Source organism: Carettochelys insculpta, chromosome 6 (assembly GCF_033958435.1).
Source record: "Carettochelys insculpta isolate YL-2023 chromosome 6, ASM3395843v1, whole genome shotgun sequence".
NCBI lineage: Eukaryota > Metazoa > Chordata > Testudines > Carettochelyidae > Carettochelys > Carettochelys insculpta.
The window spans coordinates 68,141,662-68,167,586 of record NC_134142.1 but is presented as its reverse complement, the minus strand read 5'-3'; the positions used below and the strand labels follow the sequence as shown (position 1 = coordinate 68,167,586).

Here is a 25,925-nt window from a genome sequence, read left to right as displayed (position 1 = left end):
ACCTGAGCAAACACCTACCATTTCAATGCCCTAACAATGCCCTTACGTATCTTCCTAACAAATCTTTAAAGGTGGACCCTGGGCCTGTCAGCCCATGAGCTGGTTGACTCTCTTTGGCTGTGTGTCATACTTGGCATAAGATTTGTTGCAATTCTGCAACAGTGATCGCAACAATGGTTATACGGAGACATATAAATCATCAACGATTCAGATATTGGCATAGAAAGTACGCTTATTAAGTTTGCAGATGATACCAAGCTGGGAGGGCTGCAACTGCTTTGGAGGGTAGGGTCATAATTCAAAATTATCTGGACAAATTGGAGAAATGGTCTGAGGTAAACAGGATGAAGTTTAATAAAGACAAATGCAAAGTGCTGCTCTTAGGAAGGAACAATCAGTTTCACACATACAGAATGGGAAGTGACTGTCTAGGAAAGAAGACAGCAGAAAGGGATTTAGGGATTATAGTGGACCACAAGCTACAGATGAGTCAACAGTGTGATGCTGCTGCTGCTGCTGCAAAAAAAAAAGCAACTGTGATTCTGGGATGCATGAACAGGAGCTTTGTGAACAAGATACGAGAAGTCATTCTTCCGCTCTGCTCTGCGCTGGTTAGGCCTCAGTTGCAGTATTGTGTCCAGTTGTGGACATTGCATTTCAAGAAAGGTGTGGTGAAATTGAAGAGGGTCCAGGAAAGAGCAACAAGAATGATCAAAGGTCTACAAAACATGATGTATGAAGAAAGGCTGAAAGAACTGGGCTTATTTAGTTTGGAAAAGAGAAGATTGAGGTGGGGACGTGATAGTGGTTTTCAGGGTGTCATAAGGAGGAGGGAGAAAACTTGTTCTTCTTGGCCTCTGAGGATAGAACAAGAAACAATGGGCTTAAACTGCAGCAAGGCAGGTTTAGGTTGGACATTAGGAAAACGTTCCTAACTGTCAGGGTGGTCAAACACTGGATTAAATTGCCTAGGGAGGCTGTGGAATTTCCATCTCTGGAGATATTTAAGAACAGGTTAGATATGTCTATCAAGGATGGTCTAGACAGTACTTGGTCCTGCCATGAGGGCAGGGGGCTGGACTCGATGACCTCTCGAGGTCCCTTCCAGTCCTATGATTATTATCCGATAACATCACATCCAACCCATCTTTCTTTCTGCTGTCCTTCCTCCCAGGGCTTTTAACATGTCTGGATTTGCCGAGGGGCTGGATATGAAGATGCTGTATTACCAGTTTCTGCCAAAAGATGCTAATTCTTGATGTTCAGAGAACTAGTGTTACTTTCTTGAGCACAAAAGGGTTTTGCTGTGAAGCGAATCACTCACATGCTTGTGTAAACTGGTTGGGGGGCTAGAACAATTTGTATGGGGGGGTGCAAAGAGCTGTTGAACCAAACTGGATACAGTGGAAGCCATTTCAACCTGTAGTTCCAGCACCTATGAAACTGATCACTGTGAGGCTCAAAAATGATCAAAGCACCCCAAGTCACAGCAAAACATGGCTGGTCAGGTGTGTTAATTCTGAGGGTAGGGGGACCAAGGTTTTTCATTTTAATTTAAATGAATGGACATTATTGGCCAATGCTGTAGATAAGTGACGATGCACTAGTGGTCTGTTGATTACAACAAAGCCTTTGTTCTTATGCAGTCCTATTATTCTTGTTTGACTATTATTTGTCCAGTTTGTGTTTATACACAGCACAGATGGGCATTGTACTGTGCATAGAATGCACAGGCCCATTCCCTGCCCTGAGATGCCTACAACCTAAGTAAAGACCAACATCAAGTGACATGGGGACAAAGCAAATCAGGATGTGGTAGAAGAAGGTTTACACAGCTAAGGGGTTGTGCTGACAAGTTTCTGCTGATCGGGGTGAAAATAACTTAAATTTCTAACAAGTACAATCATATTGCAACCCACCGGGGGGGGAGGGGCCTCATGACAGGTGTTGGGGGTTGATTGGGATGGAATGTGGGGGCTCAAGACAGGGTTTGGGGAGTGTTGGGTTAGGTAGGGGTTCAGGGCAGAAGGTGAGGAAGTGAGGGGAGTGCAGGAGTCAGGGCAAAGGACTGTGGGGTGGAAGCACCGGAGTCAGGGTTGGGGGTTGTGAGGAGAGGTTTGGGGCAAGGGATTGGAATGTGAAAAGCACAGGAGTCACAGTAGGGGTATAATGAAGGCCTCAGAGCAGGGGACTGGAGGGTGTGGGAGGAGTAAGCGTTGGGGTGAGGAGGAGCTCAGGGCAGAGGATTGGGGCATGAAGGGATGCAGGGGGCTGCGCATCGGTGTGCTCAGTGCAGAGGATTGAAGTGTGGGTATGTGTAGAGATGTATGTGGGTCAGGTGGGGGGGACTGAAGCGCCCTTCCCCAGCCCCTGAGATTCATACCAGGACGTTGGTCTTCTCCTTCCCATCACTGTTAGGGAGCAAGAGGAAAGTGCATGGCTCATCTGCCTCCTGCCCTCCTGAGCCTATCTGAATCCTGCCTATGGCCCCAAGCCGGCAGGTGGTAGCACGTGGGCAGCCTGCTGTGTCCGTGTGGAGCTCGTTACAATAGAGGAGGCTCCATGTAGCAGCTGCAGCTCAGGAGTCAGGTGTGAGTCGAAGGGGTGTGGAGAAGTTGTTGCTGTTTCTGTGGATGAGCAGAGGTCGTCGGACTCCAGAGCTCTCCTCAGCTCAGGAAATCACCTGGAAGCACTCAGCACGGCGAGGGCTGGTTTTCACTGTGTGACCTCACTGAGAAGGACTGCCAATGCTGGCTCCCAGCCCTGGAGGGCGGAAGAAACCATCAGGCAAAAGGCCCCACCTGGGGTGTTATTTAGGAGATCCACACGCCTGTTGCCCAGAGCTGAGGTCCCCTCATGCTGCTGGAATTCTCCAGAACATAAGCCAAGAAAAGAAAGCCCAACTATCCGAAGTGGCAGAAGACAGGGTGTTTCTGCCTCGGAGATCACTTGTTTGTCAGGTCAGTACTGTCTCAGGGAATGAAAATCATGCTAGTCCAGCATCTCAGACTCACTATATTTAATCCTGGACTCATGCCAAAAAAGCACTGGTAAACTAAAGGCTCAGTGACCTCTTTGCACTCTGATGAGCCTGACGCTGAGTGTGTGGCCTGTTAGCGCTTCAGAATATTTTGCAGACATCGACTAACCAGCCTCATTAGCCATCAGTGCTACAGAAAAGGCACTTTGTCAGCAGAGACGGGGTACTTGGCTGCTGAGTGGTACGTCGCTTTGCTTTCTAACTCGAGAAGAGCCACCTCTGACCTTCACCTCATTCAGATAATTCTGAAGCCTATAATTTCTTCTCTGTTACTCTTTTAGTTGCAATGTGATTTCAGCGGCCATTACCTTGAGATTGGCTACAGCTAGAAACAAATATGGCAGCTGGAACCTCTTTGACAGCTGGGCATGCGGCTCCCAAATGACAAAGAACAACTGGGCAAACTCTTGTTTCTGTGACTTTGATGTGTCAGCGGCCTCTGGCTCATTGTTCCAAATTGAACCCAGGTGTAATTCCAGTGAAGTCTGTTAGGTAGGGTGACCATCCATCCTGTATTAGGCGGGATGTCACCACTTACTTTTTAAAAGCGACTAATTGTCCTGTATTTGGGCCCTCCCCCTTGCCCCCCTGCTGATCTTTTCCGCCAGCAGCTTTGCAGGCAGGTCATTTCCCTGAACCTCAGGGAAGCGCAGGGAGTGTGGGTGCCTGCTGCATCCTGCCGCTTCCCCGGGGTTCCCAGAGATAGCTGGGGGCTGTGGCTTCCCCGGGCTCACAGGGAGGGCCAGTGGCTGCCACTTCCTGGTGGCTTGGTGGAGCCGGGAGGAGCTGCCCCCCACCCCATATCTCCCATCCCGTATTTGGGACAGGGGGATATGGTCACCCTACTTTTAGGGAGAAATCTAGCCCATAGTTTCAGACATTAGTGTTATGAACCTAAGGCTGGAGCCTATGTAAGAGAATTTTAGGGAGCCAGCTGCTGTAACTGAGAGGGGTGGATTTAAAAGCAAGGTTTCATGGGCAAATGACAGCGTCCAAAGGCAGGTGTCACGGCTGGGGCATGGAAAGCCCAAGGTGACCAAACAGTCACAAAGGACTAATGTTTCCATTGTCCAATATTTTGCTTTTCATTTCTTTCAGGCTCTTCTCTCCTGTCTCTCACCTTTTACTTTCACGCCCCTGCAGGTCTGTTTTTCCCCTCTCACTGCCCCTCCCACAATCTCATTCTATCTCCCCACCATCTCTGCAGTCCTTCCTTCTCACCAGGACATCTCCACCTATGTTCTCTGCCTGTTCTGTCTCTCTCACTCCCTGCTATAAGTCTGGGTCTCAGCTCCCATATTTCTCTGGGTCTTCTGCTCCCCTCTTCACACTACCTTAGCCAGCTCCCCCTTCGGTGTCTCCCAAGGTCCTTACATAGTAACATGATGACTTTGCCCTGTAAGTCCACATGTATAAAGTGGCAAGCTTAACGACAGCAGCCTTCCTTGTAGGGAAAGACCCTGACGTGTATGACATGTCACGAGGTGCCCACCTATAACCCAAGCTTGAAATGCTTTTTCCCCCTCCTCTATTATTATATGCGATGTATTGTAGTATTATCTATCACTGAATTCTATTTCGTTCCAAATCCCCATGGGGTTTGCCAGCCTCTCAGGGGTCAGGACTTTAACATTTCATTAATCCCCCAGAAGCACAACCCTGAGCAGAGCTCAAATCTGCTTTCTCAGGAGCAAAATTTAAATCGTAGGGATTATTGGGAGCACTAAGCAGTCAAACAAACAAACAAAGGCCCCTAATAGTAAACCATAGAGCTTGGATTTGAAGGGTGGGTTTCTACTCACTTATGAATTATACATATCTTTAAAAATAAGATGTCCTTACTGGTGTTGCAAATAACACAAGCTGTTGAAACTGCGATAATAATTTTAAAATGAATGTACTTTTCACCATTCATGCTACAGTGCTGATTGCATTTTTCTCAGTGCAATAGACTTGTGGCTAGTCAGTTTCACATTCTGAATTCCATGAGCTGGAATGGTGCTGCAGTGTGTGAGCTGCAAGCCCTGCAGGAGGAGATCCGTTTGAAAACTAATTTGTTGCAGGAGTGGTGCAGGATCCAAATCAGGCATTGAGTCCTCACTGTGCTAGAGACTGTAGAAGCATGTTGCAAAAAGACAGCTCCTGAAGGAAGGAGCGTACAATCTGAGCTAATGATCGAGGATAACAGGTGGATGAAACAAACAAATAGGTCGGATGCTGGCGTGCAGCTGATGGGAAGAAAGGACTGGAGCAAGGAGCTTCACCCTCAAAACTAGCCAGTCAGACTGTGTGGATATTTCTGATGTCTTGCCTGGGCACCCCTATGGGGTGCATTAGATTCAGCGAGGTAGAATGAATCCCTGGGTGTCAGCAGGTCTGGAGTTGCTGCAGCAATAAATGCTGATGTATTTTCCATTAATGTAAATGTATTGAAAAATCCTGACTCGTGTCACCCAGAGGTGAAACCTAAATGGAACTACTCCAGGATGGAGGGGGAGGGAAGGGGACACACAGAGCCATATTCAGCTTTGGAAAATGGGCATTAGTCTTTTTGAAATGTAATGGCAAAGACTGTTAGAGGCATGGGGATGTCTCAGCCTTATCTGGGTCCCCCCAGTCCCTCCCCATGCTGTCCCTAGGAATTAGTGTAAACTGTGGTCTCTGACATGGGTCAGTGCGTAACTCATGGCATACACCTGAGGTCATGTTGGTATATGTGTGTTGGTACTCTGAAAAACTCTTTGAAAAGCATTGTGGGACTCTCAGATTTTGTTTCCCTCAATAGTTTCAGTTCCAAAATAATGCTACAAAGAAGAGAGAGAATTTTTCTTACTCCAAGGCCTGCAACTATAACATGAGGTCTGGGGGAAGGTCTACGCGGCAAAGTTATTTTGAAATAATAGCCATGATTTCAAAATAACTATCCTAGCATCTACACAATGCAACCGCTATTTTGAAAGAATTTCAAAATAGCAGTCGGCTCATTTTGAAGTTGGTAAACCTCATTCTACGTGGAACAGCGCCTATCTCAAAATAGCTACTTCGAAATAGGTGCTATTGAGACAGTGAATAGATCCTATTTTGAAATAACCCACAGCATGTCCAGTGGTTCTATTTTGAAATAGGCTGTGTGTGTGCAGACACTGTGTTTCAAAATAGCTAAGTGTGATTTCAAAATGCATTTTTAGCTGTCTACCCATGCCCCCTCCTTTCAGAGGGGGCATGTTAATGAGGCAGTTTGGAAGATGCTAATGAGGCGCTGCCATGAATATGCAGTGCCTCATTAGCAGAATGGTGGCTGCAAGTGGTTCAAAAGTGCTGTTTTCGGAACACATGCTGCCCTTGTAGACAGGGGCCTTTCAAAAGGACCCTTGACTTCAAACGCCCCTTTTCCCTAAAACCAAATGGGAAGAAGAGGTGTTTGAAGTCAGGGGGTCCTTTTGAAAGGCCTCTGCCTACACGAGCAGCATGTGTTCTGAAAGCGGCACGTTCAAATTGCGCGTGGCTGGCCTTATGCTAATGAGACACTGCATATTCATGTCAGCGCCTCATTAGCATCTCCTGAACTGCCTCATTAACATGCCCCCTCTGAAAGGAGAGGACATGTCTAGACCCAGCTTTTGTGTGTAGCAATGTTATTGCAAAATAAGCTCGCTGGGAATAGTTCATCCGGAACAATTTATTTCAAAATTGGCGGCTGTGTAGGCACACCCTGACAGGCAAGCTGTGTTTTTTCCTTGTAGTAGTACCTCATCACCCATAATAAGATTAAATACCTGGTGACCCCTATTGACTTCAAGAGGTTTACATAGGTACATTTATGTGGAACTGTATTAAGAATTCTGTGGCTGATGCACAATGTGAAATGACTCCAAGTTGCTCTCTCTTGTGGGTAAGGCAAGTTAAGATTTCGTTCTTATGTCACCAAGAAAGTGCCATTGTTACTGTCATTTCTCACTGGCCTCTGGATTGAGATTTTTCCAGTGTCAAGATGTTTCTTCCTCACTCTACCTCTGGTGCAGTTTAATTTAATCTCACTCAGTGGAGGCGGTTGTTTTCTCGAGTTCTAATTTGCACGTAGCCGATGAAATGTCTGCACTCCAAACACAAAAGAGAAGAGCCTGTGTTTCAGTTATGAGAGGGGGAGCCGTGTTAGTCTGTATCTTCAAAAACAGCAAGAAGTCCTGTGGCACCTTGTAGACTAACAAATATTTTGGAGCATGAGCTTTCGTGGGCAAAGACCTGGCATCTGATGAAGCGGGTCTTCGTCCATGAAAGCTTACGCTCCCAAATATCTGTTAGTCTGTAAGGTGCCACAGGACTTCTTGTTGTGTTTTGTTTCAATTAGAGGAGCAGCAAAAATATTAAATGATCAAATTTAGAAAGCAGCCCCGAGGTCGGCACTTTGTGCTGGTTCTGCGAGAGGGTACGCTAATTGCCTTGCTCATATGTCGCCATTTGGAAACAGTGACGGTGGCGGCACAGTAGGCCACCCATCGCTGTACCAACTGGAGGAACAGTGTTTCTAAGGGTCCTCTGAGGAGTAAGTAGAGAAATTGATAACTGCTGGGCAGGGGACAGATACATGAGAATGGAGTGGCCGGGAACACTGCTTAGGTGATTGGTTGTAGAGGGAGCTACTGTGGCCCCTGACCCTTCTTTGATCCTTGGATAACTAAGGAATGAGTGGTACGCTTACATCCTGAGAGATACTGCTGGACAGAGTGCAGGGCCAGGTGCTTGTGTAGGGAACAACTGAGGCACAATTTAAGAGAGTAGGAGGGGGCTGTAGCCCTTCCTGAATTTGAACCCTTGAACTTTGTTCTCCAGATCATGCCCCATATGCAGCTTCTAACTGCAACAATGCTTGTTCTGCTCCCAGCTTTGCCTTTGGGGCAGGGAGTTTGTTTCTAAGCAGAGGGAGGCAGGGTGATTAAGAAAGGCCTGCAGATCAAGTAAGTGAAAGATCATTAGATGATCATGAAAACATTGCCAGCTACTCCACTTAAAAGATGGGAAACAAAGGCTAGGAATAAACAGTGCTGTGGTCCAGGGATCTGTAATGGACCAGGGCTGTTCAACCGATTTGTAAATGATCAGGGGAAGGGGGGTAATCGGTGAGGTGCAAAAGTTGCAGATGATACAAAATTCCTTAAAACAATTAAGTCCAAAGCTGGCTGCCAAGAATTACAGATGGGTCTCACAAAACTGGGCAACACAGTGACAATCAGAATTCAAGTGCTAATATAAATGCAAAGTAATCCACATGGAAAAATATAATCCCAACTGTCCATACAAAATGATGAGCTCTAAATTAGCTGCTACAACTCAAGAAAGGGATCTTGGAATCACTGTGTTTTCATTCCCTGAAAACATCTGCTCAGTATGTAGGGGCAATTTAAAAGATCTAACAGAATATTGGAAATCATCAGGAAAGAAACAGATGATAACAGCAAATATCTTATTTCCTCTGTATAAATTCATGGAATGCTCACATCTTGAATACTGCATGCAGATCTGGTCACCTCACCTAAAAAGATACATTGGATTTGGAAAAAGTACGCAGAAGAACAACAGAAATGAGTAGGAGTAAGGAAGAGCCTCTGTGTGAGGAGAGACTAAAAAGACTGAAATTTTCTGCTCAGAAAAGAAAAGACGAAGGTGGGGAGGGGAATATGTTAGAGGTCTATAAAACCATGACTGGTGCGGAGAAATTGAAAAAGAAAATGTTAGGTACTCCTTCACTATCAAAACACAAGAAGGTCACCTAAAGAAATTTATAGGCAGCAGCTTTAAAGCAAACACATGAAATTATTTTTTCACTGTCAACCTATGGAACTCTTTGCCGCGAGTTGGTGGAAAGGCCCAAACTATACCAGAGTTCCAATAAAAATGAAATAAATTCAGAGAGGATCGGTCCATGAAAGGCTACTAGCTTGGGTATCCCTAGCCTCTGTTTGCCAGATGCTGTGAATCGGATGGGGTATGGATCACTTGATGATTGCCTCTTCTGCTTATCCCTTCTGAAGCACTGGACAGAGTTGGTAACAAACTAGGAATACACATTAAAATGTTAAGGCTAACCAGTGTCCCTTAAGTAATTTGCAACAAGACATCAGAATGTTAATATTAGAATGGAGTAGAGCTAATATTTGTTTAATTTTACTACTTTTCTATAGGAATTAGATACCGAGCTCCTGCCAGCTAATTGCTAAGTCATCTGTCAAAAATCTAGACTTTTCAAGTGCCTTAATAGCCCCTGGAAACAGCTGATGTGTATGTGGGGGGTGGGTGGGAGGGGAGGATGAGCAGAGTCACCTACCTCCTCCCCTGATTTGCTGCTTGTCTTGTACTGTCCATGTTCAGTAACACCGCTGAAGCTGCTGGCCTCGGTTTATCCCCACCCTTATCACAGCATGCACAGGTCCCCCACAGCAAACTCTGGATTGGCACACCTGGCAGAATGCAGAGCAGCCAGCCAAGCCTGGGGCTCTGTGGGTAGGTCTGTGCTGCCAGCTGGAGCAAAGGGCACGATTCATCCTGCGGGGGTCTATTTAGCATATCTAATGTAGCCGTGATAATTCAACTGCCAACTGCTCTCAGCATCAGCTCTGGTACTCCACCTCAAGGGCAAATGAAAACTCCCATTGACACGCCACAGTAAAGACGCTGTGCGTGGTAAGTAGATCTAAGTATGTCGATTGCATCTATGTTATCCACATAGCTGAAGCTGTGTTACTTAGATCCACCTGCCCAGGCAGTGCCGTAGACCAATCAAAGAGCATGAACTAAAAGGGCTACGTGTTCTGCTGGCTCAGCAAACTGCCTTCGTCTTTCCAGACTCTGGAAATGTGCATGCTCCAAAATATACTCCTGGGCCAGGGTGGCTGGAGTCTGAGGTTTTCAAGCCTCTCTGATTGCTTTGAGGATCACAAGCTTTTGGATACAACACGAGGGCACTGACCCGCTGGCCATTGCTAAAGAGCTCATGGCACTTTTCAGAAGATAAAGTGCTGACCAAATGACAAGCTGGATAATTGCCCTTCGCCTAATTCAAATTCTCACTGCAGTTTCAGTGGAGTAGAAGAAGGTTGTTTGCTTGGCATCTTGCACTGCTGCATTGTGCTGCTGGGTCCTGCTGTGGTAGGACACGGCTGCTTAGTTCCATCCCATAGCTGTCTGCATTGCAGTACTGGGCAGAGCGTGTTACGCAGGAACTTCCATTCTGGATCAGAGCTGGGACCACGTAGCCTGGATCCAGTCTGGCAGTGGCCGGAATCCGATACTTCAGAGGACGATGGAAGAATTGTGAAAAAAGCACAGCTATTGTGTGTTTGTTTATTATTTTTAGCAGGCCTGTGGTGCTAGGGCTTCTCTTCTCTTTACATGAGCAGGAGGAGATAAAAGGGGGGGGGCCCAGGTGGGCCTACCCATTCCCCTAGCACAGAAGCATAAAGGGGAGACCCCCTACAGACTGTGAGGACAGTATTATCCAGGGGTGACACCCCCCACGTGGCTTTTGGGATAAACCACAGAGGATCCTGCCTCACTCCAGCTGGTAGGGGCACAAGAGGCCAATGCAGGGTCTTCTAGGCATTCAGAGAACTTTCCATGGTGTTGACTGGGCTTTCTCTATTCCTGCTTTGATTGGCTGTTTGCTCCAGCCTTTCCTCCTCCCTCTTCCCCATCACCTCAGTTTCATTTCACACTTGCCTCAGCCTCTCACCTCCTGTCCTTCTCTTTTTTTCCCTCCATTTGGTTTATTCCCTCCTAAAACTCCCTTCCCCACTACACAATCAATCCATCAATCCTGGCACTAACATCCCCTTTGCTGCTGTTGCACTGATCACTATTTATGCATCCTTCTCAATCCTGCTGGAAAGGTATAACAAGTGGTCTGTTTTGGGACCAGTTCTGTTCAATATCTTCATCAACAATTTAGATATTGACATAGAAAGCACACTTTGTAAGTTTGCAGATGATGCCAATTTGGGAGGGGTTGCAACTGCTTGGGAGGATAGGGTCATAATTCAAAATGATCTGGATAAATTGGAGAAATGTTCTAAGGTAAACAGGAAGAAGTTTAATAAAGAAAAATGCAAAGTGCTCCACTTGGGAAGGAACAATCAGTTTCACACATACAGAATGGGAAGCGGCGGTCTAGGAAGGAGTATGGCAGAAAGGAATCTAGGGGTTACAGTGGACCACAAGCCAAATATGAGTAAAAAGTGTGATGCAAAAAAAGCAAACATGATTCTGGTATGCATTAACTGGTGTGTTGTGAGCAAGACACAAGAAGTCATTCTTCCTCTCTACGCTGCGCTGGTTAGGCCTCAGTTGCAGTATTGTGTCCAGTTCTGGGCACCGCATTTCTAGAAAGATGTGGAGAAATTGAAGACAGTCTGGAGAAGAGCAGCAAGAATGATTAAAGGTCTAGAGAATGTGGCCTATGAAGGAAGGTTGAAAGACTTGGGCTTGTTTAGTTTGGAAAAGAGAAGATTGAGGGGCGACATAATAGCAGTTTTCAGGTATCTAAAAGGGTGTCATAAGAAGGAGGGAGAAAACTTGTTCTTCTCGGCCTCTGAGGATCGAGCAAGAAGCAATGGGCTTAAACTGCAGCAAGAAAGGTTTAGGCTGGACATTAGGAAAAAGTTCCTAACTGTCAGTGTGGTCAGACACTGGAATAAATTGCCTGGGGAGGTTGTGGAATCTCCATCTCTGGAGATATTTAAGAACAGGTTAGATAAATGTCTACCAAGGATGGTCTAGACAGTACTTGGTCCTGCCATGAGGGCAGGGGATGGGACTCGATGTGACCTCTCGAGGTCCCTCTCAGCCCTAGTATTCCCTTCCCCAGCCTGTGTCTCCCTTGACATCAATTCTTCAGGACACGGACCATCAATTACTCCCTTTTTCTACCGTGCCCACCACAATGGAGTCCTGGCTGGCTTAGCTATTAGGCACTACTATAATAAACATTATTGTTCATGATAAAAATAATGGTGGGATTAGCCTGCCTCCGGGTGAGGGAAGTTTCTTTCTGACTCCCTTTCCTGCCAGTGGGTGGTTTATGCCCTGTACGTGAGGGGATATCACACCTCTAAATGTTTGTTATCTTGTCTAATGGAACTTGGTGATATTTTCATTCTTCACCTAAACACCGAATTCTTTTTTAAATTTTACTAAGCCCTTGGCCTGCAGATGTTGGAATAGTGACTTCCATAGGTGTGTTTTGCATTGTGGAAAAATGTATTTCCTCTCACAGGTTTAAGTGTGCTGCCTTTCATTTCCAACAAGCCTGCCCTGGTTCTTGGAGAGGGCAAGGCGTGCTTTCTTCACCCCACTAGTTATTTTTTAAAGCTCTGACATATCCCCGCTAAAGGAATGAATCTTGTCATCTGCTCTTTGGGCAGCACTCTTCCCATGCCTCTCATCACTGTACTCCTTTCATTGATGCTACATCCTATTTGAGCTAGGGCAGGGGTTGGCAACCTGCAGCTCCAGAGCCCCATGCGGATCTTTGAGAGGTCATTCACGGCTCTGGATGCTGCCGCCGCTAACTCCTCTGCGGCTCTCTATTGTGCCCCCTGGCAAGAGCCCCCCCCCCCGCCCCCGCATGCAAGACCTGGCCACAGAGCTCACCTCAGCTTGCTGACTCTGGGATGCGAGAGGAGTCTGGGGTGGGGCAGGGGAGGTACACATGCCCAAGCTGCACGCCGCTCTTTGAGCAGTAGCATGCTCAGAGCCATGAGAGTGCTGTGCCGTGCTATGCCTCCCACCCCAGCACCTCGAGGGAGAAGCATGTGGCTGTGGTGGCTCTGGTAAATCGCTGGCTTTGGATAACAGCTGGGGGTGCCTGGCTCCGGAGGAGGGGTGGGAGCTGGGGGTGCCTGGCTCTGGAGGAGGGGTGGGGGCTGGGGATGCCTGGCTTTGAGGAGGGGTGGGGGCTGGGGGTGCCTGGCTCCGGAGGAGGGGAGGGGGCTGGGGGTGCCTGGCTCTGAGGAGGGGTGGGGGCTGGGGGTGCCTGGCTCCGGAGGAGGGGAGGGGGCTGGGGGTGCCTGGCTGTGGAGGAGGGGAGGAGAAATTTGGTTAAAGCAGGGGAGGGAGCTGGGAGTGCCTGGTTCTGGAGGAGAGGAGGGGGCAGGGGGTTCCTGGCTCTGGAGGAAGGGAGCAGGCGAATAGCAAGCTCCCATTGGCAGGCTTCCAGCCTAAAGCAGCTGAGAGATTTTGCTGCGGGTAGAGGCATGTGTGAAGCCCTCTCCCCCCATGCAGAGCCACGTGGAACAGCCAGTGGAACTCTAGGAAGAGCCTGCCTCTGGCACCCCATCCCCTCCTATACCCTAACTCCCTCCCAAACCAGGCACCCCTTCTTACACTCCTCCCCCAGGCCAGAATCCTCTCCTGCACCCATACCCCCTCCCTGACTCTGCACCCCAATACCCTGGTCAGGTCTCAACCCCTTCCTTCACCCAAACTCCCTCCCAGACCCCACACCCTATCCTGCACCCCAGTTACCTACCCCAAGCTCCCTGTGGCACCCAACCTCCCTCCCAAACCCCGTACCTTCTCCACAGAAAAGTGCAGCTCTTGACCGCTTACCAAAATCTTGGAGTGACACCCCCCTTAAAAAATTAATGCCCACCCCTGCTTTAGAGAATGACCGTCTGATACTTTCTGCATTATTTTCTCTCTCCTTCTCTAGTTATGTTAACAAAAATGTTAACTGGAAATAATACATTAAAAAAGAGGCCCTGTAACTAACAAATTGACTCACTCACCAAATAAAACAAACAAAAATACCCTATTAGAAGGGAATTTCCCCCCAAAAGGAGAACTAGAGAGTCTTTTAAATCACCTTGGGATTTTGCTATTGTATTCTGACTGTTGCTTCATATTGATCAGAAGGTTTTTTTGTTAAGCCATCATAGTGACACCCACATCCCACTCACCTCTGCCTGTGTCTTTGCTAAGTAGTTGTGCTTACATTTGAATGCTCTTATGGAAATTCATTATTCCTTACCCTGAGTACGCCTTATGATATTTTTCAACACTGGAGTCCATCTGCTATCATGTCTGTCCTTTCGCTTAACTTTGGTGGGTCCCTTGGAAGTTTCTCACTGTTTGCTCTAGATTCAACTAATCTACATAATTTTATCTTGAATTTTTTGCCTTTAGCCAGTTCACCCCTTTTTGCAGGTTATTGGTGAATATACTGAAGAACACCATTCCTAAGACCAGAAGCTGGTGTAAATTGTGATAGCTCCATTGACTTTCCTGCCCACTATGAAATGTTGGGCCCATGTTTTATCGTGTTGAAAACCAACCACTTTCACACGGCTTTGTTTTTTGTTACTTAGTTCGCTTCTGCACCCTGAAGTACTTTATCTCTTAATTCATGAATTCCTATATAGAGGATGTCCTTTGTTAACAGTATTTTCACAGTTCAAAAAAGTTACAGTTGGCGCACCTTCATTCCCAATTTTGTGGCAATATTCAAAGAATTCTAATAGATCAGGGAGGCTGGATTTTTCCTTTTATAGAAGTGATGATGTTTTGCGCCTATTCGCCTGTGCACTGCTAACTCCCTAACTAACACAGGACAAGAAAAGTTAATTGGCTACATATTTGAGGGAATTCTATTTCAGATGACAATGGATGACAACTTTGACAGAATCACTGCGTAGTAATTCCTGGAAAACAATCTTCCATTCTTTAGTGGAGTGAGCGCAGGACAGGGCACAAGGAACTTAGACACTCTAATCCCACTGCTGATGCTGGTTCACTGGGCCAGCCTTGCCACCAGTACACGCCACCACAACTCTATTGTCTCTGACAACGCTGTACCCTCATACGCCAATCATAAATTTGAATTGCCGAGACACCTTGAGCAAGTCACTTAACGTGTCTGCCCAGGTTTTTCCATCCCTGGAATGGAAATAATAAAACCTCCCAGCTCACACAGCTGTTGTAAGGCTACATTAGGTAGTTTGTTCAGTGCTCTGATGAAGTGAGTGCTTTGTAAACGATAAATAGTGGTAGGCATTTGTTGCTTTCCTTCTCTTCCCCTTTCCAGGTTCTTCATCATCAAGGAGAGCTTTCTGCTGTACTACTCTGAGAGTGAAAAGAAGAACTTTGAAAGCAATAAGTACTTCAATATCCACCCCAAGGTGAGCACCCCCCAGCGACTGCCTGTCTGACTCCTGGTGGCCTCTTGGAGGCACATGGAGAGCAGAAGGGGAACACTTCTGACTCCAGCCTTGTAGTTAGATCCAGACAAACTGCCAAGTAGCATGGGGATGTGGATTAATTCAGGTTCCCCACTACCTCGCCAGCTGCTTGGCAGGATATACATCTAACCTCATGATACTGGATTTATACCCTGCTTTGTTTTGGTAATTTACTAATGAGACAGTCAGTCCTGCAGCCACTGGAACAGAGCTCTGCGATGCCAGCCTGCTAATCAGGGAATTGAGTGTATTACTAGTCACTAACTGTAATTAACTCGTAGTCACATACGTGGATACCATTAGAAGCCCACAGAACCGTACATCTGCAGCATAGGGAAAAGGATTCAGGATCTTTCAGCTCACTGGGCTTTATCACCTGAACTGAAGCAGAACGCGTGTTTCTGTTAGTGGTATTAGTCTCTGATTCTCTGTGGATTTCCAGTCTCTTCAGGGCAGCATAATCGCATGCACTTCGGCCGCTCTGATCCCATCCGGGACTGGGTAGCGGTGACACACTAGCCGTCCCTCAGTACATGGGAAACAGAAGCCACACAGGGAAAAGAAGTTGCAGGGCTACAAGTGGGGACACCATCTCCTCATCTGTGCTCCAGTGGAACTTGTGGGCCATCAGGAAGAACTGCGCATCCCTGATTAAAATAGCCCCTACTCCCTATCACCTAGGTACCCCAGCCACCCCCGTCACAGGGCAGGTGGACAGGAGGACACTCCCTTTGAAGTCAGTTAATGCCTCTCTTTAGTCAGCAGCAGGGAGCTCCCTGGGTGATGTGAGGCGCACCTGCTTCCCAGGACCTCCGCATGCTGCCCTTGGGATGCTTCCAGAACACAAGGGGGGGCTAGGTCTCAGGGTCCAGTCCCTGGGCTTAATCGCTTCTCAATGTGCCTGGCAGCTGCTCAGAGAAGTGTCATGGACTGATTTAAATTCTCTGGTTCATCACTAGGGCGTCATACCCCTGGGGGGCTGCATCGTGGAAGCCAAAGAAGAGCCCAACATGCCTTTTGCCATGAAGATCTCCCATGAGGACTTCCATGTGTGTGAGCTTTTCCCTTTTCAGGGCAATGAAAAGGATGTGGGTGCATGTTGCTGAATTGACAGCTATGGATAGTGCTGTCCTGTGTTTTGCAACCCCCACCAGCCATGGCCCACGGCCTTCCCAGTCTGCCTAAACATCTCCCCGACAGCCTCCCTGGAAGCAAAGCATCCGAATGGGCTAACAGGAGGAAACCAGTTAGAACCACTTGGCATGGTGGCAATTCCTATATTATGGATACCAGCCTCCACTAGGAACCTGAATAGGGATGGGGGTTGTTTGTGTGTGACAATTGGCATGTCTGCCTGTGCTCACACCAGTATTTCTCATGTGATTCTTCTTTCCTAGGGTAACATTGTGCTGGCAGCGGAGTCAGAATTCGAGCAGGCTCAGTGGCTTGAGATGCTGCAGGAATCTGGAAAAGTGTAAGCACCCAGGGGCTATTTCCATAAAGTTCTCTTTGAAGTAGTGCATTGCGGGAGGTGCTGAGTATTTGGGGAGAACCAGGCCCAACTAGAGTAACCGCTTGGAAGAGTTCAGCTGCTCCTCCATAGCAAAGCAAATCCTTTTTACCTCCTTGATTTCTGCTCCCAACTGAAACCAAAATGTTCTGAAGCTCACACTCAGCCTTGTTCAGCATACTAATGTTCCACTGATCTGGAGGAAGGGAAGTGGTAATATACTATATAGCCTCGGCTGTCCTGCTCCTTCTCACATCATAGAAGCAGGGCAATTCTGCTGTGTGTGCAGAGCAAGATGCTGCTCAGGGGGTCATGCTTCTCAAAGCTCCCTGGGCTTCAGGGAGAAGGACTTTTGGGTGAGATGGGGGCAGGATGAGGGAGACCTAGTGGTGAAATCACGACTGCGTCCATGTACCAGTCAACCTGCCCCTTCCCTCCCACCGCCCTCATTGAGGTGGAGCACACGTGTCACAAAGGCTACTTCAACCCTGAGACATGGGGTTATTTTGCCCAGATCTCAGCATGCTCAGGCTGTACGGGGCAGAGGGTAGGGTGTATTTAGCTCTGCAAGAGTGTCAACACTTCCTGAAATCAGGAAGTAAAGCAAATCCCTTGAGAGTCTGTTATCGCAGGATTTCCAGCCCATTTCCACCAAGGTCCAGCGCTATAAGCATCTGCATGTTGGATTGCTTACCTGGCTGGAACCTTGAAAAGACCGAAGGTTAATCCAGCATTAGTCCTACAGGTTGCACCTCTCAGATCCGATACTCTCTCATTGCTGGCAGAGAGAGTACCGGGCCGGTGCAGCAGCCCCAGTGGGGCTGGCCCAAGGGTCTGCAACCGAAATCACGAGGAGAGCCATTTTTTCAAATTCATTTAGAAAATCCCTGCCTCAAGAGCTGCAATGCACGTGAATACAAGACAATCCTTAATAAATAATGGCAAACTGTGCTTTTTTGTCGCCCCTTTTTTAAGAACAGCGCACACACAATTTGTACCAGTTAGAAAGTTGTTACCACCGTCTTGAGGCTTTACCTGCCTCAGCTCCCAAATCCATCCCCCAACCCCAGGCTTAACCCCTTCAGCCCCAAACCACCCCCATTACCAGGCTTAACTCCTCCAGCCCCCTAAAACACCAGGTTTAACCCCTTCAGCCCCAAGATTTACCTGCCTCAGCCAATGAGCTCTGCACACTGCCGCTGCTCTGCCATGGCCCCCGCCTTCCCTGGCCTGTCAGCTTCCCCCTGCTGTGGCTCACTGCTGAGTGGCTCTGGAGGCTGCCCCTGCTTAAACAAACAAACAAAATTCTGTTTAAGTGGTGTCAGCCTTCGGAGCCACAAGAGGAGTCAGCAGCAGCAGTGCCCAGAGCCGCAAGTGACTCCTTAAAGAGCCACATGCAGCTCCAGAGCTGCAGCTTGCTGACCGCTGCGCTAGGAGGAGCCCCTGCCTGCAGCATGGCGTTCAGGAGCCAGAACTCCTGCCAGCCCTGCAGCAGTCCCAGAGCACAGAGATGTCTGAGTGCAGAAGCCCTAGACTTCCCCTCATCCGGCAAATTCTCTTGTTGGACACCTGTCAGGTCCCAATCATGCTGGATAAGCGAGGTGCAACCTGCAGCATGTTCTCACTGCTAAGTGCTGCAAAGGACATACGCAGCCAGCTCCAGCACCAACATGTTTCCCCTTCAGTTGTAGCAGCGATATCAAAAGGCAGGCGTGAGGGAGGCGCTGAGTACAGGGGACTCCCACAAAGCAGCCAGCAAAACACTCAGAGGAAAGAGCATGTTGCAGCTTTTCCTCAGGGCCCCAGTACACTGGATGTGTTGCCTTGAGCCCTGCTAGAAAAAGGTCTTCAGATGAGTTTATCTTATGGCATCAGCCCGTGCAGCTGGGGAATGCCCATTTCTGTGAAGAGGGAAGTGTGGGTGAGGAGGGGATAGGCGTGAGTGTGCACGGGCATATCACAGTCAAGTGGAAAGGGCTGGGAAGGCTCACTTTTTATGAGCGCTGACCACAAGGCAAAGCACCCACACAGGGCTCCATGCTCCGCCCCAGCAGCCTGGTGCCCCACATGGAGCTCATCCCTCCCACCAGCCAGGAGAGCTCACGCACAAGAGGAGACGAGTTTCCCTTTGGTTTTGTCCATCCCATCATTTTGTTCCACGGTCTCTGCTCGGCAGTGTCCCTGGTGCAGCTCCCCTCATGCTAGCCTCAGCTGAGGGGCTTGTGTTGATTGGCTGCTGGGTATTTATCTTCTGGTTTTTGAACACCGCTAGACACGGATCTAGATGATGTGGTTCTTAATACCCCTTGAGAGCAGCGCTGGGGCCGGGGACATGGGAGGGAGACTTTAACAGGAGTGCTAGTGCAGGCAAGGGGTTTGAGCCCTCTGTGTACTGACTAGAGGTGGGGCTGGTTTGACGGGGCGAGGTACAAGATAATCCAGGCCTGAGGCAGATCTCAGACACCAACAAAGCGTATTTGGGGATGGAAGGGTTTGGCTGTGGGAGAGGATGAGGGAAGTAGGACAGGTTCTGTTGAGGTCCACAGAGCTGCACTCACTCAGATCAGGGTTGAATTTGGCCCTGGGACTCAAGGTTCTTGCAGGAGACAGGTGGCTTTACCTTTCCAAGCATGGGGAGGGGAGGGGTTGCAGTGGGCACAGGCTGGGATGGGCACTAACAAAGAGAGGGTACCAAAAGCATGAGACCCTGTGTGACTTTACCTTTCCATGCCTAGCCTCCAATTCTGTTCCTCCAACCCCAAGGCTGTGTCTACACTTCGAGAAGTCTTCAAAAGAGCCATGCTAATGGCCATGTCAGAGAATACTAATGAAGTGCTGAAATGCATATTCAGCACCTCATTAGCATGCCGCTGTACATGGCACTTCAAAATTGCCACTTTTTGCTCCCGTGCGGCTCATCCAGCAGATAGGAAGAAGGGGATTTCGAAGCTGGCGAGGTCCTCTCGAAAAGGACCCCATCTCGATGAGCCACGCAGGAGCGAAATGCGGCAATTCCAAAGTGCCGTGGCTGGCAGCATGCCAATGAGGCGCCAAATATGCATTTCATTGCCTCATTAGTATTCTTTAATATGGCCATTAGCATGGCTCTTTCAAAGATTTCTCTAAGTGTAGACGTAGCCCACATGTTTGATGCAGAAGCTGAGAAGGCCACTGGCCCATTTCTAGCCATGCAGCAGGGTTACCCACTGTGCTGGATGAAAATAGGCTTGTGGTATCCACCTTTCCTCCCTGGGCACAATCACTGCAGGAATGATTTAGCTCCGGTGTTCCCCTAGTTGGTTCCTATGACTCTGTGCATGTGAAGAACGAAGATAAGGTGACTTGTGGCAGCCAGGTCAGGAGTAGAGCTGAGCAACAGCCAAAAAAATGTACAGTGTGTCCAGCAAATTGAGCAGGGATGAAAGGGAAAAATAAAGGGACACTGGTTGAGTCATTTAGACACCACATTTAATGCCCTTTTGTTTCTAGAGGAAAAATGTGCTGCTTAGCCCACTGTAGGGTTTCCCTTCATGGTTGTTATTGCAGCCGACCTCTTAACAGCCATAACATAAGGGTGTATAGCTAGACAAGGGTTACAGTAAATAAAGAAGGAAAATGGGAAAGAATGAGACAGGAGCTGGGTAACATCCTCTCCCCTGACTCCTTTGCTTGCACTGTGTGCAGATATGGGCGTCCTTTCTTTAAATCTGGAGCAGGGAGCATATGCAAGTGTATGGGGACACAGACCACTAGGAATATCAGGATGGGATAGTCTGGTGGCTCAGTGAAAATGCCCACCTCCTGGGGGGATGTTTGAGTTGATTGCGTGTCCTGGGCTCTCATTCCCTAGCTTAATGATTAAGCCCAAACATGCCTGATAGATTAAGTTTATGGCTTCTCAAGGGGAAGCTCCCCTCCACTCCTAGAAGGGCAGCAGCCATGGCATGCGTCACTCCTTGAAAGCATTTGAATGTGAAGTGGTGTAAACAGGACGGGGACCTTCTAGCTCTGACAGGCATTCAGAGGGCTTGGTCAGTCTGGAAAATGGGGCCACTGTGCCCATGATAAGGTGATGCATGCTGTCTTTTTAGCTGCTTCTATTAGAAGTAGGTCTGGTCAGAAAACTGAGAACAGTCACAAAAAGTTCATTAATGAACACCTTTGTTCAGCAAAAACATACTAACCACCTCAAGCTGGAAGTGTCTAAGGCCAATGGTGAATAACCAGACTAGTTCTAAAGGGACTGGCCTTGTTGACTGGGATCACAAGTTCTTGCCATAAAGCAGGCAAACCTGCATAACGTCAACTGCTAACAGGGGATCAAAGGGCAAGCTATTCGAAGACCCATAAGAACGTTAGGGTCCCAACTGCCTTTGATTTTTTCAGTGGGCGTTGGGCACCTTATTGACCTTTGTGCCTTTCTCTCCCTAAATCACTCATTCCTGCTGTCATTTAGTGCAGCCCTTTCAGTTTCCAATCGGCACAGAAAACTTTAACCATCATTCAGAAAATGAGCAGCAGTAGGTTTTCTTGGGTCTATTCTGGCTTCAACCAGCGGTCAGCTATCATTGGCAGGGCAGCTAACAAATCTGCTGCTAATTTAACAATGGGCTACTATAGCGTAGCAGCCGCTGGAATTCTTGGGCCCTTTCAATCACTGCCACCACACATGCTCTGGGCAGCTGTGAGGGCTACTGGAGGTGAGGTGCCCCAGCCCTGCTACTTCTGAGACCTCGGATCCAGGCCTCCTCCTTTTGCCCGGGGGTCTAGCAAGGCTAAGTGTATCTCATAGCGCTGAAAGGGGCCTTGAGAGGTCATCAAGTCCAGTCCCCTGAACCCACAGCAGGGCCTATCTCCAACCCTGACAGAAGTTTTTATTTATTTATTTTTTTAAAAAACTTATTTGCTCCAGATCCCTAAATGGCCCCCTCAAGGGCTGAGCTCTCAGCCCTGCATTTAGCAGGCCAATGCTCAAACCGCTGAGCTACACCTCCCCCGACAGCTTGGTCTGTGGCAGAATTTAAAATCAAAGAGTACAGCCGCAAATTTATCACACATCTTCCTTGGAAAGCAATGGCCATCGTAAATAGAAATAGTTAAAAGCCCAGGAAGAAAGAAACTCTTTAAAATATAAGCAACACTTTTGATGGGTTACAAAAACAGGGTTAAGACCCCAATTTAGCAGAGCACTTAAGCACGTTTACAAAATTTAACATATATGTAAAGCTTTGTTGAAAAGGGATAGAGTTAAGTATGTGGTTAAGTTCTTTGCTGTAGCAGGCTTAAAATTCTATAAAAGCCAAATGGTACAAAATGACCAGGAGTTCTCTCTCCTTATGCAAACAATCCAAGGTAACTAATTTCTAAATCCATAAACATGCAGTCCCCAAACCCCAGCTAAACATGTCCTCATACTAGTTGATTTAATATTTTATGGAGAACAACTCAGCCACACAAGCACAGATTCCAAATACCCAAAAAATGGTTCTCAGTTGACCCGCTACAGTACGAGTTTAAATATCAATTATTTAATGTCCCAAAGATCTAAGGAAAATTGTTTGAAAATAGTTGGTTTCTGATTGAATTTCCAAGGCAACTGGCCCACTGGTCATAAGACTGCAGCTTTCATTTGTAACACACGTAAATAAATGGGTTGGTAACTTTTGAAATAAGAGTCAGGCTATGCAGATGTAGGAAACCCATCTTCTTTTAAGTTCAGCTTCAGTAGGCTTCATGTGATTGTATTACAGGGTCAGGTGAGGGGATGACAATTTCAGGGCAGTATAGGTAATAGGATTTGTCAGGACATTTTCCAATGTATTTTAGGAGAAACTTTATTTAACAAAAGAGAGAGTTCATCAAATGCATGAGATTCTTCTTGGAGTTGTAGGCATAAGGTAAACCTGAGTATCCCTCCTCACTCCATAACTCCCAGTCCTGCTACCTTCCCAATTCTCTTTCTTTCTGTTCATTCTCTCTTCAGGACCTGGAAGAATGCTCAACTGGGAGAAGCCATGATTGAGAGCCTGGAAGCTCAGGGGCTCCAGCTGGCCAAGGAGAAACAGGAGTACCTAGGTTGGCTTGAGCAGCTTGTTGTCCTGGGGACTCTTTAGGCTCAGGAGAGCCCCTGGGTGGCAGAATCCTCAATAGCACTGTGGGCTCTGCTTCCTGTTTACTGCTGGTGAGGTCCAGTCTGATCAGCTGCAATTTTTAAACCTGATTAACTTTAAAAAAACAACAACAAAAAAAAGTCAAAAAAACCCCAGCAATTTCTATTCAGCTATCAAGGGGGAGATCAAAATAGAAGCAAATACTAGGGGGTGATTCAGAACATTTATTTTAGGTGCTTAAAAGTATGCACATGTCCAGTCAGTTGTGATCATTAGACTCCTTGATAAATGGACAATTTGACCCTTGTTCTTATAAAGTTTGATCTTCCTGACATGGGGAGTTAGCACCAGGCAGCTGCATTCTGGGCATACCCAGGTACTTGGGTGTTGGTTTTAATTTCTCAGAACTTGCCTTTCTTGTGGTGACTACAGTTCTAGAGTTGTTGGGTGTTTTTAATCCGAGTTTTTATTCTCATATTGCTGGATCCCTCTCTAAATTCTCCCATGTGTCAGTGGCAACAATGCATCTGATGGTTATTCTAGAATATGGGTTTGTGGGGAGGCAAATGGCTCAGTTCACACGTGTACCTTTCAGATCAATAGTGGCTTCTCTGTGTAACTCAGAATACTTACACCTTAGGCTAAGCCACCTATTAAAATAATAATTAATAGGAATACCATGAGCTACACTCTGCCAGCCAGTTTCTGCTAATAGCTGTTTAATATATTTAGCTATTATGAAAAACTTGCACACTAGAAGTGTTGTTAAGTTCGGGAATAGCTTCCAAGGGAATCTCTATCCTTGGAGGCTTCTAAGAACAGGTTGGACAAATAGATGTGGTCTAGGGATGCTTGGTTCCCCCCCCCGGTACTGGGAGCTGGATCTGATGACCTCTCATGGCCCCTTCCAGTCCTGGCCTTGTTTTATAACCTTCCATGGACTCACCTGGGACTGATCTATGGGAGGTTTCTCTCAAGCAAATCCTCTTTCTCCAGGACCTTTCTGGACAGCCACATCTCCCAATTCCCTCCCCGTGTGGTATAATACCATTAACAAATTTTGTAGGGAGGCTGTAGAATGTGATGTAGCTTTGTGGGACTGGAACCCTGGTGGAATGTGATAGACTAGGGAGAGATTCTGCCTATAAGGGCACAAGATTTTGGTGGAGAGACCCAGCCCTCACCCCTGAATGTCATAGGTTAGCCGATTTTTGCTATTAGTGGCCATACATTCCCTCCATAACCCCCAGGAAAGAGGGAGAATTGTTAGTTCCTTTCTCAGATGACAGTCATATATGGGGGAGGGGAAAAGACATCTTCCCTGTTAATTAGCTGATAGCAGTATAAATGTATAGCTGTCTGGATCATTGATCCATAGAAGGGATGTTCAGGGTGACTATTCAGTACTGTCATGCCTGGCCGCTTTTATTAGACAGCTTTTGCTGTGTCTTGCTTTGTTCCAGTAAACTGCCGAGGTTTCTGGTTTATTATTAGCATCCTGGTCAACAGGACAGGAGAGTTTCTGGCTACTGGGAGGTCAGGTCAAGACTCTGGGAGGTGCACCTACTGCCCTAGCTCCCTTCTATTGGGATCCCCTGTACTCCCCCTGGAATGACCATCTGCCCTCCCTCACCTCTGGGGCCCAGTCTTCCCCTTGGGCTGAGAAGCAGCAGGGATTGGCAGATTGCATCAGGAGGTCAGACCATGTGAGACCTGGTCCTTCTGAGACAGGGCAAGAATTATAAGAAAGGGAAGAAATGGCATGGGGTGGGCAGCACAGGTTCCTCAGCTTGCAGCATGAGTAGGGAGCCATGGTTTTCACACCATCTTCCAGCGCTCACGGGGGAATAGTGGGAGGGGCTTGTTTTGTTTTTGGATGGGAGACAGAAAACAGGAGAGGAAAGGAGAGGAGAAGATGCTCTCAGAAAAGAGAGAGTCATGATATTATTATCCATTTGTATTACCAGCTATAGACCTGGGCCCCACTGTGCCACATAATAATCCCCAGCTCTTAGCTGGTGCTTTTAGCCTTTAGCTCTCAAAGTGCTTTCCACAGGAGGTCAATTTCGTCATCACCATCTGACAGATGGAAAACTGAGGCAGGCTGAGGCTTCACGGTCTCCCTAACTTGAAACAATGTCTGCAATTTGTGCAAAGCAAAGTGCATATATTATTTTGAGTTAACTTATTTTGGACTTTGGTGCTGTCCAAACGGCACCAAAGTTCGAAATAAGCGGCTATTTTGAGGTTTCCACGACCCCTCCCACTACGAGTAGTGGCAACAGAATACGCCGCTCGAAATAGCCACGCTAGCCGCGGAGGTGCTCTTTCAGGAAGCATTTGTATCCTGAAGGAGCAACAATAGTCTAGCCATAGCAGCACTGTGACTTACCCAAAGTCACCCAGTAGGGCAAAAGAGACTTAGGAATCGAACCCATTCTGGTGAGTCTGAGTTCAGTTCCCTACGCACTAATGCTCTAAGGGTCACTCAGAGTGTGCAGGACCGCTGGGTACAGACCTGGCTAATAAACCCATGGGAGCTCTTTTTGGCATGTCCAAAGTCTAGCTGCAGCCCTTAGGAAAGGGCAGGGTTGGGATACTTCCTTCCACATAGGAATCTTCTTGGGTTTCAAGCTTTGCATGACAATTGAAGGGACCCAGTTTTAGCTGGGGCACCATAATAGTGTGACCCAGTTTCTTCACAACATCATGCCCCAGAGATGGAAGTGGGACCATAGGTGCTATAGTCATCTGCATGGATGGTGGGTAGCATGCCTGGTAGTAGCGGGTGATCAGCATGACAGAGACAATGGCAACCTTGGAAAGAGCCTTGAATAAAGAGGTGAAGTGAGCAGAATAGTGAACCTGCAAGGAAACGAGGGCTTACACAATGGTGGCTAGTAGCAGACAGCTGAGATTGTGGCTCAGCGTCTAGTCCTAGCTTAAGGAAAGTGTGTGGCCTGCTACTTTGGGTGAGGAACAAAGAGTCAGACACCTGGATGATGTTCTTGGCTCTGCTGCTGACCCGTGTAAAATGC

General features: G+C 47.6%; 1 protein-coding gene across 1 annotated transcript in view; it reads left to right on the top strand.

Moving 5' to 3' along the window:
* Positions 1-25,925, top strand: part of PLEKHD1 (pleckstrin homology and coiled-coil domain containing D1) — a 44,919-nt gene that overhangs the window by 3,540 nt on the left and 15,454 nt on the right. Inside the window, exons 2-5 of the mRNA XM_074998876.1 lie at positions 15,114-15,207; positions 16,227-16,316; positions 16,665-16,741; positions 22,761-22,852. Of these exons, the coding sequence (XP_074854977.1) occupies positions 15,114-15,207; positions 16,227-16,316; positions 16,665-16,741; positions 22,761-22,852 (353 nt within the window). The remainder of the gene's footprint in view (positions 1-15,113; positions 15,208-16,226; positions 16,317-16,664; positions 16,742-22,760; positions 22,853-25,925) is intronic.